The 17,815-nt window shown below is 27.2% G+C and overlaps 1 protein-coding gene across 7 annotated transcripts in view; it reads left to right on the top strand.

The window, feature by feature from the left end:
- The window catches only part of LOC124432277 (kinesin-like protein KIF13B), a 118,910-nt gene that overhangs the window by 81,628 nt on the left and 19,467 nt on the right, over window positions 1-17,815 (top strand). For all 7 annotated transcript variants that reach the window (XM_046981068.1, XM_046981063.1, XM_046981064.1 and 4 more), the window contains exons 3-6: window positions 13,165-13,328; window positions 16,144-16,412; window positions 17,081-17,328; window positions 17,523-17,640. In XM_046981068.1, the coding sequence (XP_046837024.1) occupies window positions 13,165-13,328; window positions 16,144-16,412; window positions 17,081-17,328; window positions 17,523-17,640 (799 nt within the window). The remainder of the gene's footprint in view (window positions 1-13,164; window positions 13,329-16,143; window positions 16,413-17,080; window positions 17,329-17,522; window positions 17,641-17,815) is intronic.

The following is a 17,815-nucleotide window of genomic DNA, read 5'->3' as shown; positions in this document are numbered from 1 at the left end:
GATCGATCGGTTGCAAGAAATAAAAATAATTCGATATCGATCGAAACCTTGCTTCTTCGTTCTCTTATCTACGAATTGAGACAACGAATCTATCTACGTACTTCGATCAATTTGTAAATTATAAGAAAAAAAAAATATATATATATATACATATAAAATAAAATAAAATAAAAAAAAAAAAAAAAACAAAACAAAACAAAGAAGAAAATATTATTTTTTAATAAAGATAATCTCATATTTTTGAAATCGAAGCAAAACAAATTTGCGAGAAAACTAAATGATAATATGTATCTTAAAAATTGTGCAAATTTTGTATGTAACTATTTTTTAAAATAATACTTGCATTATATATATATATATATATATATATATATATATATATATATATGTGTGTATGTATAGTTGAATGAATATAATCAAGTAAATCTCGGCGACTTTCCATTTGAAATTTTCGCTTCTTATCAATCAGAGCAATGACTCGCGAAGTTTTGCGCGTTAGAAACTCATTAACGGGATTAATAAAATAAATCGTCGAGAAAGTCCGAGTGAAGACAAGTCTCTTATAATTTATATGTACATATATGTGTACATATATAAACACATGTACATACATGTGTGTATATTTATGTATACGCGTGTCTATATACAACATAGATCTAGAGTTCATTGAGCGATAATGATTTAACCGGGTACAACAACAAGCGGCCAATTAAAATTAAAGCGGTTCGTTTGAAATGGCCTATCTCTCTCGAAAGGAACCAATTAATCGTGGATTAGCATCTCGATGATCAATGAGGAGGAGGAGGAGGAGGAGGAGGAGGAGGAGGAGGAGGGGAATGGTCCCCTCGATAGTTACAAACGACTCGGTAATTATCATACGAGTTATTATATCGATGATAGAAAGAGGCGTTGAAAATCCGATTGAAATCCGACAATAAAATATATGTGTATGAAATAATCTACTCGTGAGAATATCACATTGACATATTAATAGATAATAATGATGATAATAATAAATATATTAATAATAATATATTAATAGATAATGGAAAAAATAATATTGTTCGATCGATGCACGTTTGTGCATTGTAGTTTCTTTTTTTCTTTTTTTTCTTTTTTTCTTTTTTTTTGCACAAACATCCTTTTCTTTCGTATGATTTTTCAATAATATACAAATTTACATATTTCTCGATATGCATGAGTATATATTAATCACGATTAATATTATTATTATATTAATCATTTATCAATTTTCATCATTGAACGAACTAAGATTGCAGATACTTGAATATTTAAAATAGAAATGTATTTCGTTTGATGATCAATAAATCGTGACTTTACGTTTTTAACTAAATAAATTGATAGATAAATTGACAGATAAAGTTTTCTTCATTCGCGATTGAAATTGAATGAAAAGAAGAGAACAAGAAAAAAAAAAAAAAAAAAGAAAGAAAAAAAAACAAAAGAAAAAGAAAAAGAAAAAAGAAACAAATAAAAAATCATTATCTTTCTTTTTTCCTTCTTTTTTTTTTCTCCTTTTTATCCGGTGTACTTACTTCTTCCAACGACTGACTACTAGTAATAAACTCGTAAGAAATAAGAACTCATCTGTCGCGTAGAATAGGATGCAATTGGGTCGAGATTTACTCTTGTAGAGAGATAAAGAAAGAGAGAGTGTGAGTAAGAGAGATATACGGAGAGATAGAGATAGAGATAGCGATATAGATGAAGATGAAGATGAAGATCAAGATGAAGGGAAAGAGGAGAGAGAGAGTGAGTGAGAGAGAGAGAGAGAGAATGAAATACGAGCGAGATACGTTCTAGACGTTAATGAGACAAAATTAAGGAGCCTCGAGGTTCGTTTTCTCCACATACAATGTTCTATTTCTCATCTCGATGCCAAACAACGAATGAACGAACAAACGAACGAACGAACGAACGAACGAACGAAGGAACACCTCGAATGTACATACACGCGACACGCGTGGGCGCACGTGCAAGCTCATACGATAAGAAAATGAAAGAAGCAACAATGCCTGACGCTTTAATTACAGATCCGTAATTGTTCGTTTAATTAGCCTACCGATCTTAAAACTCTCATTTGTATGTATATATAAGTATCATATATGTATTTATAATACGTACGTACGTACGTATGTATGTATGTATGTATATATATGTATATTTACTGTACTTATTTTTTTTTTCTTTATCTTTTTTCTTTCTTTTCTTTTTTTTTTTTCTTCTTTCCTTCGAGAGAAGAGATTCTTCATTTACGATAGACAACAAACAAACAACGAGTCACTTCTTATTTCATCATTTTTTTTTTTTTTTCTTTTTTTCTTTCAACGTATACGAAATAAATTTATTTGGAGGAGGAAACAGATAATAAGTAAAAGAAGAAGAAGAAGAAAAAAAAAAAAGAAAAAGGGGAATGAAAAGTAAAGCAAGGAAAAGAAAATATTAATGATAACGTTGATGTATGATTTAATTAGATTTATAATTGCGGATAAGTTATAGAAAAGAAGAAAGAGAAAAAAAAGAAAAAAAGAAAATAAAAAAAAACCATGAAAAAAAGGTGATGATGATGATAATGATAATGATAATGATAATGATAATAATAATAATAATAATAATAATAATGTATGAATGATTTAATTAGACTTATATCGAACAAAGAAGAAGATAATAAATTGAAAAAAAGAAATGAGATAAAAATACAAAGGGGGAAAAAGAATAATTAATCATAATAATAATAATAATAATAATAATAACAACAACTTTAACGACAACAACAACAAACAACAACAATAATAATAATAGTAATAATAATAATAAAAAAACAATGATATATGATTTGATTAGATTTGTATGGAGTAAAAAGTATTTACATATTCATTACTTACGTTTATGCATTAATTTATCATAACTAAATCTCATATGCTTTTTTTTTCTCTCTCTTTTCCTCCTTCTCCTCCTACTCCTCTCCCTCCCTCTCTCTCTCTCTCTCTCTCTCTCTCTCTCTCCATCTCACTTTATCTCTCAGAGAAGGAAGGAATATATTCATTATGAAGAATGATGATACATACGTGTTCCTGATTTCACAAATACATAAATATACATACATACATACATACATATGTCACATAAATATATCACCATGGAGAGAAACGGAAATAGATAACCGAGTAAACACTATGTGCGCTATCTCTTACTTGTCGATATGTTCGCGATGATGTCTAACAAAACTCACATGTCCGATATACATACATACATATCTACTCTTTACCAAAGTGAAAATTACATGACACGAATAATACGATTCTACTTGTAACTATTACTTCCTTAAACGATATTTAATATCTATTAATACAATCTCCATTTTATTTATTACAAATAATTTCTTACATTTTTATGATGAAAAAAAAAAAAAAAAAGAAAAAGAAATTATTAATTATATACATAATATTGATTATAATTTTTATATCGTATCGAAACTAAATGTTTATATAACTTTTTTCTATCTCATAAATTTTCAATAATAAATTTTTATTATTATTTATATGTCCGTAGTAATTGGCTTTGTTGTCTTTATATTTAATCGATTCTCTTAATTAAATTGGGATAAAGTCGGAGGTGAGGATTGGAGAGATAGGAAAAAAAAAAAGGGGGAAAAAAGAAAAAAAAAAATTAGATACAACAAAGAAGCAGAGAGCAGTCATAACATCGTCGTCATATTGTGGGAAAATATGTACGTAAAAATAATAATAAGAGAGTGAGCCAGAGAGAGAGAGAGAGAGAGAGAGAGAGAGAGAGAGAGAGAGAGAGAGAGAGAGAGAAATTGAGTGGGGAAGGCGGGATAGGTGGGGAAGAAAAAAAGATAACAACCCATTGTTTCTTGTCAGTAAAAATTTCTTCGTTTAACTAAATTGCTTTATTCCGTAGGACGGATTAACACGCTCACGGAATCTCGTATATATCTCGTTTCTCGCGTTAATTGCTCCTCTTTCTCAATTATTTACACGTAGATAAAATAAAAGGAGAATGAGAGGAGGACTTGCTAATCTTCTTTTCGTTGATCGTCGTTTTACCAACATCATCTAATATATATTTATACATATGCATATATTTGACTAGCGAAGTGTTAACAAAACGAAATGCATATTAATTAAACGGTTAAAGTGAGAATTATATTATCCAATCCGTTATGCTCGTTAAATACCACGAATTGTACATATTTTGCTTATATACATTGAAAATAATTTTATCTTTATATACATATATATATACATATACATATACATATATATATATATATATATATATATATATATATATATATATATATGTCTGTTCTTTAATAATAATATATCTTCTATAATAATAATAATGATGATGATGATAATGACTATGATGAACATTATATTAATAATTATATATATATATATATATATATATATATTTTAAATATACATTGCATTAACGTTATATCAATAAATATAATTGATAAGTATTACGTGTATCTATGTTACAAGGGAAGAAATGAAAAGAAAGAGAAAAAGAGAGAATGAATAAAAAAAAAAAGAAAAGATAGAAAAGAAAAAAAAAGAGGATAAATAAATAAACACTTAACGCTCGTCTTTTTATCTTCTTCTTCTTTCTTTCTTTTCTTTTTTTTTTTTTTTTCCCTTTCTTTTTGACCTTTTTCTTTTATTTTTTTCGAGTTCGTTATACGACTCGGATCCAATTAATGTCCGTCGTGGCCCCGTAGTTTTAAGCGGCACAAAAGACGAGTTAACTAAATTAAAAGTGATTTCGGATCGTACCTTATGCGCATGCCCATGGAGAATCGATTTCATTCCCGTCACCCCCGTACCAACGTATAACTCCTGCCCCTCTCCCTCTTCTTCTCGTTCTCTCTCTCTCTCTCTCTCTCTATCTATCTATCTATATTTCTCTATCTCTCTCTTCCTGTCTGTCTGCAGACCATCCTTTCGAATAATCTACTACGGAGAAAAAAAAAAAAGAAAGAAAGAAATAATACCGCGTAATTTTTAAAAACGAACGAAACTGCGGTTTGATCGAAATTTACATTGATCGAGGAGTTCAACGTTAAAATCATCGATTGTATTGATAACGATGAAATTCTCGAACAAAGAAAAATATATATATATATATATATATATATATATATATATATATATATATATATATATATATATAGATAAAGACAGATAGATAGAGAGATAGAGAGATAGAGAGACAGAGAAAGAGAGAGAGAGAGAGAATGTTCGATCATGCTTGATTATAACAAGCATCGAGTTTACCCCATTAATCCTCACGAAATCTGTTCGTTCGAATTCCCAAATGATCAGTACGTCGATTCCTATTAACAATCGGGTTTACAAGTAAAGTACGTTAATCGAGTTCGATGATAGCAATAATTACGATCCTATGCGTTCACCTACGCATTCTGATCTTCAAATTTCAATTGGACTTTTCTAAACGATAATATACTACTATTATTATTAATCGGAATAATTAAAATTTTTAGAATAAAGTTGTGCGTGGGTTTTAACGTGTGCGTTTTGTATACTTCTCATTATTATTAATTATTATTAATATTTAATATCTAAATTTGATCGTATTAATTGCAAAACTTAATTATCATTCAATTTTATAATCATATAAAATATATTTTGTTGGAATATGTGTATTGTCGTTAATAATAATGAAATCTAAATTTCGTTGAACAAATAAAAGTCATGTAAAAGGAATATATATTTCTTTTTTTTTTTCTTCCATAAATTAATTTAAGAAAAAAAAAAAATATATATATATATATATATAAACGAAGAAAAAAAAGAACAATGAAAATATTCGACTAAGTTTAATATATTATTTGCGACTATGAAAAAGAAAATTGATTAATAGATTGATTGAAAAAAAGAAAGAAAAAGATGTTTTATTAACTTTTTTGATTATTAATTATTTGAAAACAATTGAAAATTGTGTTCAAAAAATGAAATATATCATATCCTATAAAAATAATTCGTAAATCGAACGAATTGATTAATGAATTTATAATAATCATTTGAAGCGATTAATAAAGCGTAGATGATTAAACGACAATACTGTTATAAAAACAATATTATGTTAGCGTTTTATAAAAGGACAAACGACAAATCGAAGAGCAAATTAGGTTAAAAAAATGTTTCTGGTTCGAGGTTGACAGGCATCGTTCCAAATTCAAATCAGTTTCGGTGGCACTCTTCTCTCATCCTCTCTCTCTCTCTCTCTCTCTCTCTCTCTCTCTCTCTCTCTCTCTCTCTCTCTCTCTCTCTCTCAACTTTTCACCCCCGGTTTATCGTCATGACCTAATTGCACCCTATGTCTGACCACCTGTAAGTCCCTATCGCTGTGCGTCTGACCACTGCAGAGAAGCTTGCGTGTCGAAGGTCGAACGAAAACTATTCTCTCACGAACAACCGCATAGAAGGCATAACTTGTTCCCCTTTTTTACTCACCCCCTTTCCCCTTCCCCCACTACAACCCTTTCTTTGTAAATTCATACATCGTAAATTTATATGTTCCTCTTTTATTTTATTTTCTATTTTCTTTTTTTTTTCTTTCTTTCTTTCTTTTTTTTTTTTTTTTTTACACCGTTATCTTACGTAGAAATAACGATAGAACGAAATATTGAATTTGCAAAGTATCTCTTGGTGTCGTAAAAAAAAAAAAAAAAAAAAAAAAAAAAAGAAAAAAAAAACAAATAAAAAAAGAAGAAAGAAAGAAAGAAAAAAATTGAAGAAAATAATGATAATGATAATAATGATAACAGGAAAATTCTTCGAACAGAAATTTCATTCCTTTTTATTTTCCTTTTCTAATTATCTTGTCTCCTTTTGTTTTTTATTTTCTCTCTATTTTTGTTTGTTTTTTTTTTTTTTTTAAATAAAGATCACGTTCAATATTTCATTAAATCGTTATTTGCGAATCGATATATTTAAATAAAAAGAAATAAAACAATATATTGCACATATACACGCACATACGTATATATATATATATATATATATATATATATATATATATATATATATATATATATATAAAATAAGAAAATTTTCAGAAGAGAAATTTTCTTTTCCATCTTTTTTTCTTTTTCTTTTTCTTTTTCTCCATTTTCAAGGAGAGAGAGGAAGTCCGGTGTAAGTTTTGAGAGTTCAACGAAACAATTTAAAAGAATAAAATATACGACGATAGTTTTTCGCGTAGCTATCCAAAAGGAAATGTTTTTTCTTTTTTCTTTTTTTTCTTTTTTTTTTTTTCCCCCCACGAATATGTAGAAATATGGCCAGTGGCCAAAATATTCGACTGGATACAATATCACCATCACCATCCCACCCTTTCTTCCTTCCCCCCTCCCCCCCGAATGGAGAGAACATCGTACAAATGCCAAGTCTGACAATTTCAGTTCGGCCATTCTCATGGTTCTTACCTACGAATGTCGAATTCAACCGGGGAACCATCCATTAAATATTTTTTTTGCCGACAATGCATGTTTTGCGAAACTGCGAAGACTTCACAGCAGCAAGCAGCAGCAGCAGCAGCAGCATGTTTTCCGGTAGATACGATCGCTATAACGGCCGATCATGTAAAACGATGAGTTTGCTTCCTTTGCTCGTGTTCTTTTTTTTTTCTTTCTGGTAATTTTTTTTCATTTTGTTTTATTTCTTCTTCTTTTTTATTTTTTTATTTTTTTATTTTTTTTTTTTTTTTAATTTTATTTATTAACCACAAGGAACAAGACTATGCATTATAGATCAATTTCGTAGCACTTATAATGTATACGTACTTTATAATGACTTAATAAGTATATAAGAACACAAAAAAAAGACGAAGAACAACAACAACAACAACAACAATAATAATAATAATAATAATAATAATAATAATAATAATAATAAGTAGAGAATTTATTTTTTTTTTTTTTTTTTATCATTATTGATCGTTTCATTTTTTTCCCCATTCTATATACTTCATATATCTACATTTTACTTTCTATATTATATTTCTAATAAGTACTTAGATCTTTTTTATTCTTTTATTTTTTTTTTTCTTTTTTATGAGTATTATAATAAAAGATATATAGAATAATGTAATGTGTTATGTGTTATATATTATCAATTAACACGAAGAGAAATTCAGTTAATAAAATATAATATGTATATATATATATATATATATATTGGTTTTTTTTTCTTCGAAATATCTAGTACGTTCGTCTTTAAACAACGTAAAAAGGTCAGATCTCCGTAGACACGTAGGATTCGTGTAAACTTAGAAAGGGATTTGGTCGGTCACGCGATACGGTCAGTCTTTCGACCTATCGAGATCAACGATATAGAAAACGACGGATCACGAGCCATGGGACCTGTTTTGTCTTGATCGCTTGTTCGAAACTCCTATCGATCGAGACGACCCGCCCCCCCCCTCCTACCCCTCTTCTACCAACAACTTAGAATCGTATCACGCTCTCGCACTTAAGTAGCCGCAGCTGCTGCAACGAGTTTAGAAAGCTGAGCAACCGAGTGAGTACTCGATTCGCGTCAAGTGCCAAGTGATTTCAAATTCTTTTCTTCCTCTTCTTCCTCTTTTTCGTTCTCCTACTCCACCTCTTCTTCTTCTTCTTCTTCTCATTTCCTTTTTTCTTTTTTTCTTCCTTTTTTTTTTTTTTTTTTTTTTTTTTATATCTCAATTCCATCCTGTACACGTCCTTCGATCACGAAAAATAAGAAACCACGAAAGACGTTCTTTTTCAAGCTATTAAAGAAATCTTTGGTGATGACGAAACTAAAAAATTTTCTTTCTTTTTCTTTTTTTTTTTTGCAAATGATCTTTCTTCTTTTCTTTTTTTTCCCCTTTTTTTTTTTTATTTCCAAAGACATTTTTCAGACTATTTTATTTTTATTCCTTATCCTTTTTTTTTTTTTTCTTTTTTCTTTTTCCAGATTAAACAAAATTCTAACTTCTTTGTAGTTTGATATTTAAAATTTAAAAAGAAAACAAATTAGACCGAAAAGTTTTGCAAAAGAGGAATAAATGAATGGCTTTATAAAATTGTCAAGAAACTTGTTTTCTTGTTTCTTTATGTTTTTTTTTTTGCCCCTGCTATCGTATTTTAAGATCAAAAAATAAAAAAGAAAAAAAAAACAAAAAACAATAATTACAAATTGGAAATTAAATCCTGAACAAAATGTTCAAATTGAAAATTTCAATATTAAAAATAATCCGATATTTATTCATCGACCAATCTCCATGGTTAAGAGCTTTCATCGTGTAAAATAAAAATAATGGTGGGTTAGTAGAGGAGCTGTGTTAACGATGAAAAAAAAGAAAAAAAGAGAAAAAAAAAAGAAAAGAAAAGAAAAGAAAAGAAAAAAAATAGAAGGATCTAATCGATCTTTAAAGATCGATCTTTCCTCATCAGGGACACTTCTTATCGAGTTTCTTCCTTCGAATTAAATTTTAAAGATTTTTATGAAAATTGTCCTCTTAAATACAAGAGAAGAATCTTTGTCTCTCTCGTTCTCTCTTTGTCTCTCTAGCCCTTTATACTTATCGTATAGATAGCGATCTTCTTTCTAAAGGGAACGAGAAATTCGGTCCCTTTTATTCTTTTAACTTACTAAACTCGAATTTCATCCAATAAACGAAGAAAATCCATCGAATTTTTATCTCTTACAGACAATAGCATTAAATTCATTCATACGTCTCGAAAATACTATTCTCTTCGTCTTCCTTTATATTATTTATTATCGTCTTTTAAAAAACTTAGATAGTTTGTTACCGTTTGAAAATAATAAACGATCGTTAAAAAGATCGTTGGATTTTTGTTAAAATATTATGGATTAATGTCGCGTATAATAAATCCATATGATATCAAATTAAAATTCCCCCGTCCCCCTCCCTCCCTCCCTCCCTCCAAAAATGGTTACGTTTCGTCCTTCATCGGGAAAAGATCTATATCGTGAAATGGGAAATCTCTTCTTCTTAATGATGATTCGAAATATCGTTAAATAAAATGAAAAAGCATATCTCGTTTCGTTCGATCGATCGATCGATCTTATTTCGATTGGTCAGGTCATGAAATTATAACTACCCGATCGTATCGTTTATTCGACGTTCAATTTTTCAAATATCAAAGAACCTTTTTTCCATTAATGTGTATATCTGTGTGTGTATGTGTGTGTGTGTGTGTGTATGTATATATATATATATATATATATATATATATATATATATATACCTTAATACATACATGCCAATAAAAATAGCGAAGAGCTGTTGTAAGAAAGAAGAAAATGGTGGCGCATAAATATCTCATTTATACGATAGTAAAAATCAAAAGTGTGTGTATGTGTGTGTATGTGTACAAACGTTTTTCGATTAACACCATTTTACCCATAAGGAAGATTGATCTTCGTCGATTGTGGCGAATCTCGAACTTTCATCATGAAATTTTTCTTATTTATCAGTTTTATTCGTTATTTCCTCCATTTTATATACATAAATATATATATATATATATATAATACTCTACCTAATATTATTTATTTTAATATAAAGTATCAATCAATTTATTTTTCCTTTTTCATTTTCCTTTTTTCATTTTTTTTTTTTTTAAGATACTACAATATTATTTATTTAAATACAAGATACGAAACATTGTTTCCTCCTTCATTCTTTTTTCAATACAAAATTGAGATAGTGCCTTTTATTTATTTCTTATACAAGAATACATCAAACATTTCCAAATAAGAGAAAAAAAAAAAAAAAATAAATAAATAAATAAAACTAGAACGAACAAAAAATATTATTACAATGTTACTTATTTAAATATAAACTTCGAACATTACTTACATAGATACATACATATATATTAACATTAAACATTTATACGTGTTATACGTATATTCTTACGTATTTAATTTCTGATTTCTTCTTATCCTTGGCGGAGACATTGCCAAGAACAATACGATATTTCAACGTCGATTGCGATATTCAACTCTCGAAGAAAGTTTTGTCATCGACAACGATAAAAGAAAACTGATAATCGGAAGCTAACGACCCGTTCGAATCACTATAGTTATATTCTTCTACGATCACTTTTATGAACGCTTTACGAATAAATCGATTCTCCTTATCCTAACCCCAATTCCGATACAACTTCCTTTTTCCTACGGGACTTGAGTTTCTATAAAGTAAGTACGACTAAATCTATATATCAGTTATTGTACTAACTCCACGGAACAGCCATCTTGAATTTAATATTATATGTCTTGTTCTTTCATTTCAGAATTGCGTTCGTTGACCGAATCGAAATAGACTTATTGAATTCTTTAACGTTATATAGTATATAAATGAAAGGATTAAGAGAAGATTAGAAAAAAAATTAATAAATAAATAAATAAATAATAAAAATAAACATTGCATAATGACGCTCGGTCGATAAAACAATTCGCTATCGATATTTCATTGACATTTTTATTATAAAAGGTTTTCTCTTCTCTCTCTCTCTCTCTCTCTCTCTCACACCACGTCCCTGCCCCCCTCTCTCTCTCTCTCTTATAAATACATTTAAAATCATAATTTATGAATTATAAATTAAAATTTTATTACAAATTATAAATTATATTTTTAATATAAGAATCTATTTAATTTATTTATAATGAATGAAATAATAATAATAATTGATGACAAAACATTTTGATTGATTGTACCTTTCATTCTCTCTCTCTCTCTCTCTCTCTTTTTTTTATTTCTTATTTTTCTTTTTATTTTTCTTTTATTTTCTTTTATTTTATTTTAATGATTTTTTTTTTTTTTTTTTAATTATCGCGATGTCTGTTGAATATTTCTAACAGCCCGGTCAACTTACGATTAAAACCGTCAATAATTAATCTATCGTTGCCATGGTGAATATGGTAAAAGGGAAAATCAATTTTTCTTTTTTAATCTGGTAGACGCAAACATTAAATATTCTACTGTAGAATACCACGGAATAATGTTGAAAAATCGATTAGGAAAGCAATCATGCGATATGTCGATTTTTTTTTTCTTTTTTTTTTTTTTTTTTTTTTTTTTTATTGACATTCACAAAGGGTTTTGAAATGACGAGGTCGCTTTATTATAACGAAAACGTAAAGATATATTCGCGTTTTCATTGAGATTATAGAATTATAGAATCCTTGAGGAACACGAACTTCAATGTTTTCTTATTGATCGAATTATTAATTTTTCTTTTTCTTTTTTTTTTTTTTTATAGGTATCATGTATCTTCCAATTCGTTATTTATTTATTTTTTTTATTTATTTTATTTTATTTATTATTTTATTTTGTCTTTCTTTTTCTTCTTCTTCTTATTATTATTATTATTATTATTATACAAGTTAACATTTTATTCGCTCAAAATAAATAGTTAATAATTATTTCAGATAATAGGATTTAAACGATAAAAAAAAAGAAATTCATAATAAAATGAAAACAAATCAAATTGCTCTATACCATGATAAAATTAATTGTAAGAAATATTGACAATAAAAATATATAATCGATTGTAAACTTTACAATTAAATTTTATTGAAAATATTAAATGGAATCGAATTATTTATATTTATTCTAATTCGTATCCTGAATATTAATTAAGAACATTATTAAAATTCTAATAATTATATTTCAGCCAAATATTAATGAATATTTCATAGAATATCATTTTCTAAAGGGATTAAAAAAAAAAAAGAAAAAAAAAAAAAGAGGAAGGAAAAGATCCTCTTATATATTATACTTATCGTAAAAAAATAAATCGAATTTCTTCGGAATCAACGTTAGAGCCGATTTTAATATAAGCATCAAAAGGAGATATAATCGAAACCCTATAATTTCGCTTGAGCCGTCTCACGAACTAAATTTATATTCATAGTCATATCTATGTGTACCTAGTTATCTCATAAAGACAATTTCATTATCTTTTTTCCTTATCTATACATAATATATATATATATATATATATATATATATATATATATATATATATATATACACATATATACATATATTTCATACGACTAATAGAAAATATTTCATTTATACGTGTTATAGGAACAAGCCGAAGACATTTGCGTTCGATCACTGCTTCTATTCTTTGGAACCCGGATCGGAGAAGTTTGCAAGTCAGGAAATAGTTTTCGATGCTCTTGGACGCGATATTTTGGACAATGCGTTTCAAGGCTACAATGCTTGCATTTTCGCTTACGGACAAACTGGTAAGATAAGAAAATTCTTCGTGAAGTCGGTCATACAGTATAAACGTGCTTTCGTATTCATAAAATGTATTCGGTGTCTCTACGAATAAATTCTCAGTTATTTAAATTATTTAAATTAATACAATATTACAATGAATATAGATTTGAATTATTCTTTATATATTAGACAAAAAAATAATATTAAGCCAAGATATGTCAAGAAAATGTTTTTTTATTTTGATCTTTCGATTTCATTAATTGGCAATTATTAATATAAATCTTCTATTATTTCTTTTAAATAAATAAAGTAAGATTTATATAATTTTAATAAAAATTTTAATGATTTCATTATGGTGTTATATCTTTATTACGAAAGAAAAGATAAAAAGAAAAAAAAAATCAATTATAAAAATTATTTAAAAATTCGATTTTATTATAACAATATTATTGCATTATTTAAATAAATAAAGATTAAATTATATTTGAAAATGGCGTTGGTTTCAAGTCTCTATGATTTTTCGTTTCGAAGATATCGACTTTGAAAAATTTCCATTCATAATTCGTAATAGTACAGCTGTTCGTAGTAATAGTAGTAGTAGTAATGGCAGCAGTAGTAATATGGTCGATTTTAAATAAACAAAATAAAATTTATATAATTATAATAAAAATTCGAATGATTTCGTGATAGGTATGTTTTTGTTACGAAAGAAAAGGAAGAAATTCAATTATAAAAATTATTAACAAAATTGATTTTATTATAACAATATTATTGCATTATTTAAATAAATAAAGATTAAATTATATTTGAAAATGGCGTTGGTTTCAAGTCTCTACGATTTTTCGTTTCGAAGATATCGACTTCGAAAAATTTCCATTCATAATTCGTAATAGTACAGCTGTTCGTAGTAATAGTAGTAGTAGTAGTAGGCCATGCGTAAATTCTTGAAATTTATATAGGTCAGTGTGTCACTGGGCCAATGAATGAAATTATATAGGTTAGTGGGTCAGCGTAAACGTCTTCCATTTACATGGGAATATCTCCGGAACTAAAAATCGTAGAGATTTGAATAAAATATCGTTTTAAAGGGCAGAATTTTCTCTATATTCTCAGCATATTGTTAACAATTAATTAACAATTTGTTATAAACAATTTGTCATAAATAAAATTCTTACGAACCAAATTTATCTTATTTCGTCAACAATAAGATTCAGATTCTGTACGATTTATAAAATTACATAAAAATTAATAAATAATTAATAAAAAAATTATTTTGTTTATCGGATAAACAATTCTTTTTTTTTTTCTACATTACTAATAACTAAATGTTTCATGAGAATATCTTCGGAACTAAAAGTCATAGAGACTTGAATCGTATACGTTTTTAAAGGGGAAAGTTTTTTCTTTTCAACGTATTGTTAATAATTAATGAACAATTTGTTATAAACAATTTTTATAAAAAAAAAAAAAAAAAAAATTCTTACGAACCAAATTATTCATCTTACTTTTCTTTTTCTTATTAATACAAAAATTCAGATTAGATCCGATTTATAAAATTGCATAACAATTAATAAACAAATTACTTTTTTGTTATCAATTCTCAAAAAAAAAAAATAAAAAAGAAAAAGAAAAAGAAAACACACACACGCACACACAGGCCAAGTGTAATATATCCCTGTTTTCATAACGTTTAATGAAAAGCTTTGTCACGTCTATCTTATTTTCCTGTAATTACGGATAGATTCATTTTCGAGTTAAAATTCATTTCGAATAAAACTTCGCGAAAGATTAATTCGCAAAAATAATTTTATTCTATATCTTCTTTTTCTCTTATTTTTACATTTAATATGTATAAAAGCAAATATTTCATTCGCAAATGAATTTCAGACATTGACTTCTAATAATAACTAATCATTTTCTCATTAATTATATCTTTGTCTCTTTTCTCTCTCTCTCTCTCTCTCTCTCTCTCTCTTTTTCCATTAATTCTTCGGAGTCATCAGCGTCGGTCAGTTTTTCCGATAAGAAATCGTTATACTTTGTCGTCCTCATATATATTCAAGAATAAATAACATTCACAAACTAGTTCGATAAACAAATAGCCACACGTTTATAGCCAGCCTTTTAGAGGTCATATTTTAGATAAACGTCAAACTGTGATACTTGAAAAGAATAAAATAAAATAAAAATACAAAAAAAACAAAAAAGAAGATAGGAGACAACACGTCGTCGAATCGAATCGTCTATATAAAATAATATTTTTTAACTATCATAATTTCAAATTAAATATATTTATAAGAGTGCACGAGGGTGAAATAAAAAGGTTCGATTAATTCAATACATTTTACATCGATATTCATTATGTCTTATTAATTAGTTATTATTATTATTATTATTATTATTATTATTATTAATGATCATAATTACGTGATTTATAATTTATATGTAATTATCATTATTATTTTTATTAATAATATAAATAACTTAAATATTGACTCTGTAGAATAATACAGTGGAATGAATTTCTTTTTTTTTTTTTGTGTTTGTATGAAAAATATTGACATACAAGTAGACATATTTTTTTTTTTTTTTGTTTAGAGAATAATAACATCTTCCTTAATAAAATTACATTACCGTATAGAATTATGTGATAAAAAAGAAACAATTAAAAACTATAAAAGAAAATTTTAACGATTACAAAAAAGCATCCAACAAATTCAACCTCATTATATTATCATTGTATTCATTATATTTACGTCATTATTGTAAAATAAAAATTATTATCTCAAAAGGATTTAAATATATATCACTGAGATTAACGTTCGTTGAAATCAATAGGGTCTGGGAAATCTTACACCATGATGGGGAGCGGTGATCAAAAGGGAATAATACCACGGCTATGTGACAATCTATTCGACATGATAGCAAAGCAACAGAGTTCTCAGCTGACCTTTAAGGTCGAGGTATCTTACATGGAGATTTACAATGAGAAGGTGCACGATCTCCTCGATCCGAAGCCGAATAAGCACTCGCTCAAAGTCAGGGAGCACAATGTACTTGGCCCCTACGTAGACGGATTGAGTCAGCTCGCTGTAACATCCTTTCAGGTGTGAACAAATTCACCATCGAATCAATAATATCTTCAAAATTTTTTTTATATAGAAACTTCTTTTTTCCTTCCTTTCTTTCCTTTCTTTCCTTTTTTTTTCTTTTTTTTTTTTTTTTACAAGTATATATTAATTATAATTACTAATTCGTTCGTGAAATTATTAGAAATTTTTTTCTTATTTATTTATTTATTTATTTCTTTCTTTTTCTATTTGACAGCACGCAAAGAGAGAATAATTAATGTTTCGAAAAATAAAAATAAGATTAATTTAATATATAAAATCTTAAATATTATGTGTACAAAAATATTTTATTTCAATATATATATATGTAATTATTTTACTGATAATTGTTATATTTGATTATAACACTCGTTAATAATTTTAAATATTATTATATGAATGAAAAAATTTTTAATTATATAATAAAAAGAAATATTAATTAATTAATTAATTAATTAATTACAAAATTAATTTGTTATTGTATTAAAAAAAAAATGTAACGTTCGTTACGAGTTTTTCCATTTAAAATGTAAAAAGAATTTATTAATCTCAATTAATTAATTTTCTTCCAACCCCCTGGTACCTATCCTTAAAAAAAAAAAAAAAGAAAAAAAAAAGAAAAGAAAAAAATCTATGAAAGTATAAATTTAACAATAATGTTACAGGATATCGATAATCTAATGGCGGAAGGCAACAAATCGAGAACAGTGGCTGCGACGAATATGAACTCGGAAAGTTCTCGTTCGCATGCAGTATTTTCAGTGATTCTCACGCAAACTCTGACGGATTCGAAAAGTGGTGTCAGTGGTGAGAAAGTATCACGAATGAGTTTGGTAGATTTGGCGGGAAGCGAAAGGGCTGTGAAAACTGGAGCAGTAGGCGATAGGCTTAAAGAGGGAAGCAATATTAACAAGTAAGTTTTATATATAATAATGCAACAAACTCAACATAACGTTCTATCTTAAAAGAAAAAACGATTAAATATTCTATTTAAATTTTCGATGAAACATTAATTATTTATTCCTTCTCTCTCTCTCTCTCTCTCTCTCTCTCTCTCTCTCTCTCTCTCTCTCTCTCTCTTTCTCTTTTTCTCTTTTTTTTTTATAGATCTCTCACGACATTGGGTCTAGTCATTTCGAAGCTTGCGGATCAGAATTCTGGGGGCAATAAAAATAGAGACAAGTTTGTGCCTTACAGAGATTCTGTTCTAACATGGCTTTTGAAGGTAATAATATATATACATATATATTTCTTTTTTTTTTTTTCTTTTTTTCTTTTCCTTCTTCTCCTTTTGAAACAAAAAAAAAAAGTCCCCATCGAAAGATTTTTAAGATTTCACTTATCGAGATGATAATAAAATGTATATTTAATCTTGAACTATTTCAACGTCAAGGTCTTTG

The sequence above is a fragment of the Vespa crabro genome, chromosome 24 (genome assembly GCF_910589235.1).
Source record: "Vespa crabro chromosome 24, iyVesCrab1.2, whole genome shotgun sequence".
Classification (NCBI taxonomy): Eukaryota; Metazoa; Arthropoda; class Insecta; order Hymenoptera; family Vespidae; genus Vespa; species Vespa crabro.
Note: the sequence above shows the minus strand (reverse complement) of the source record. Positions and strands in the feature narration are given on the sequence as shown.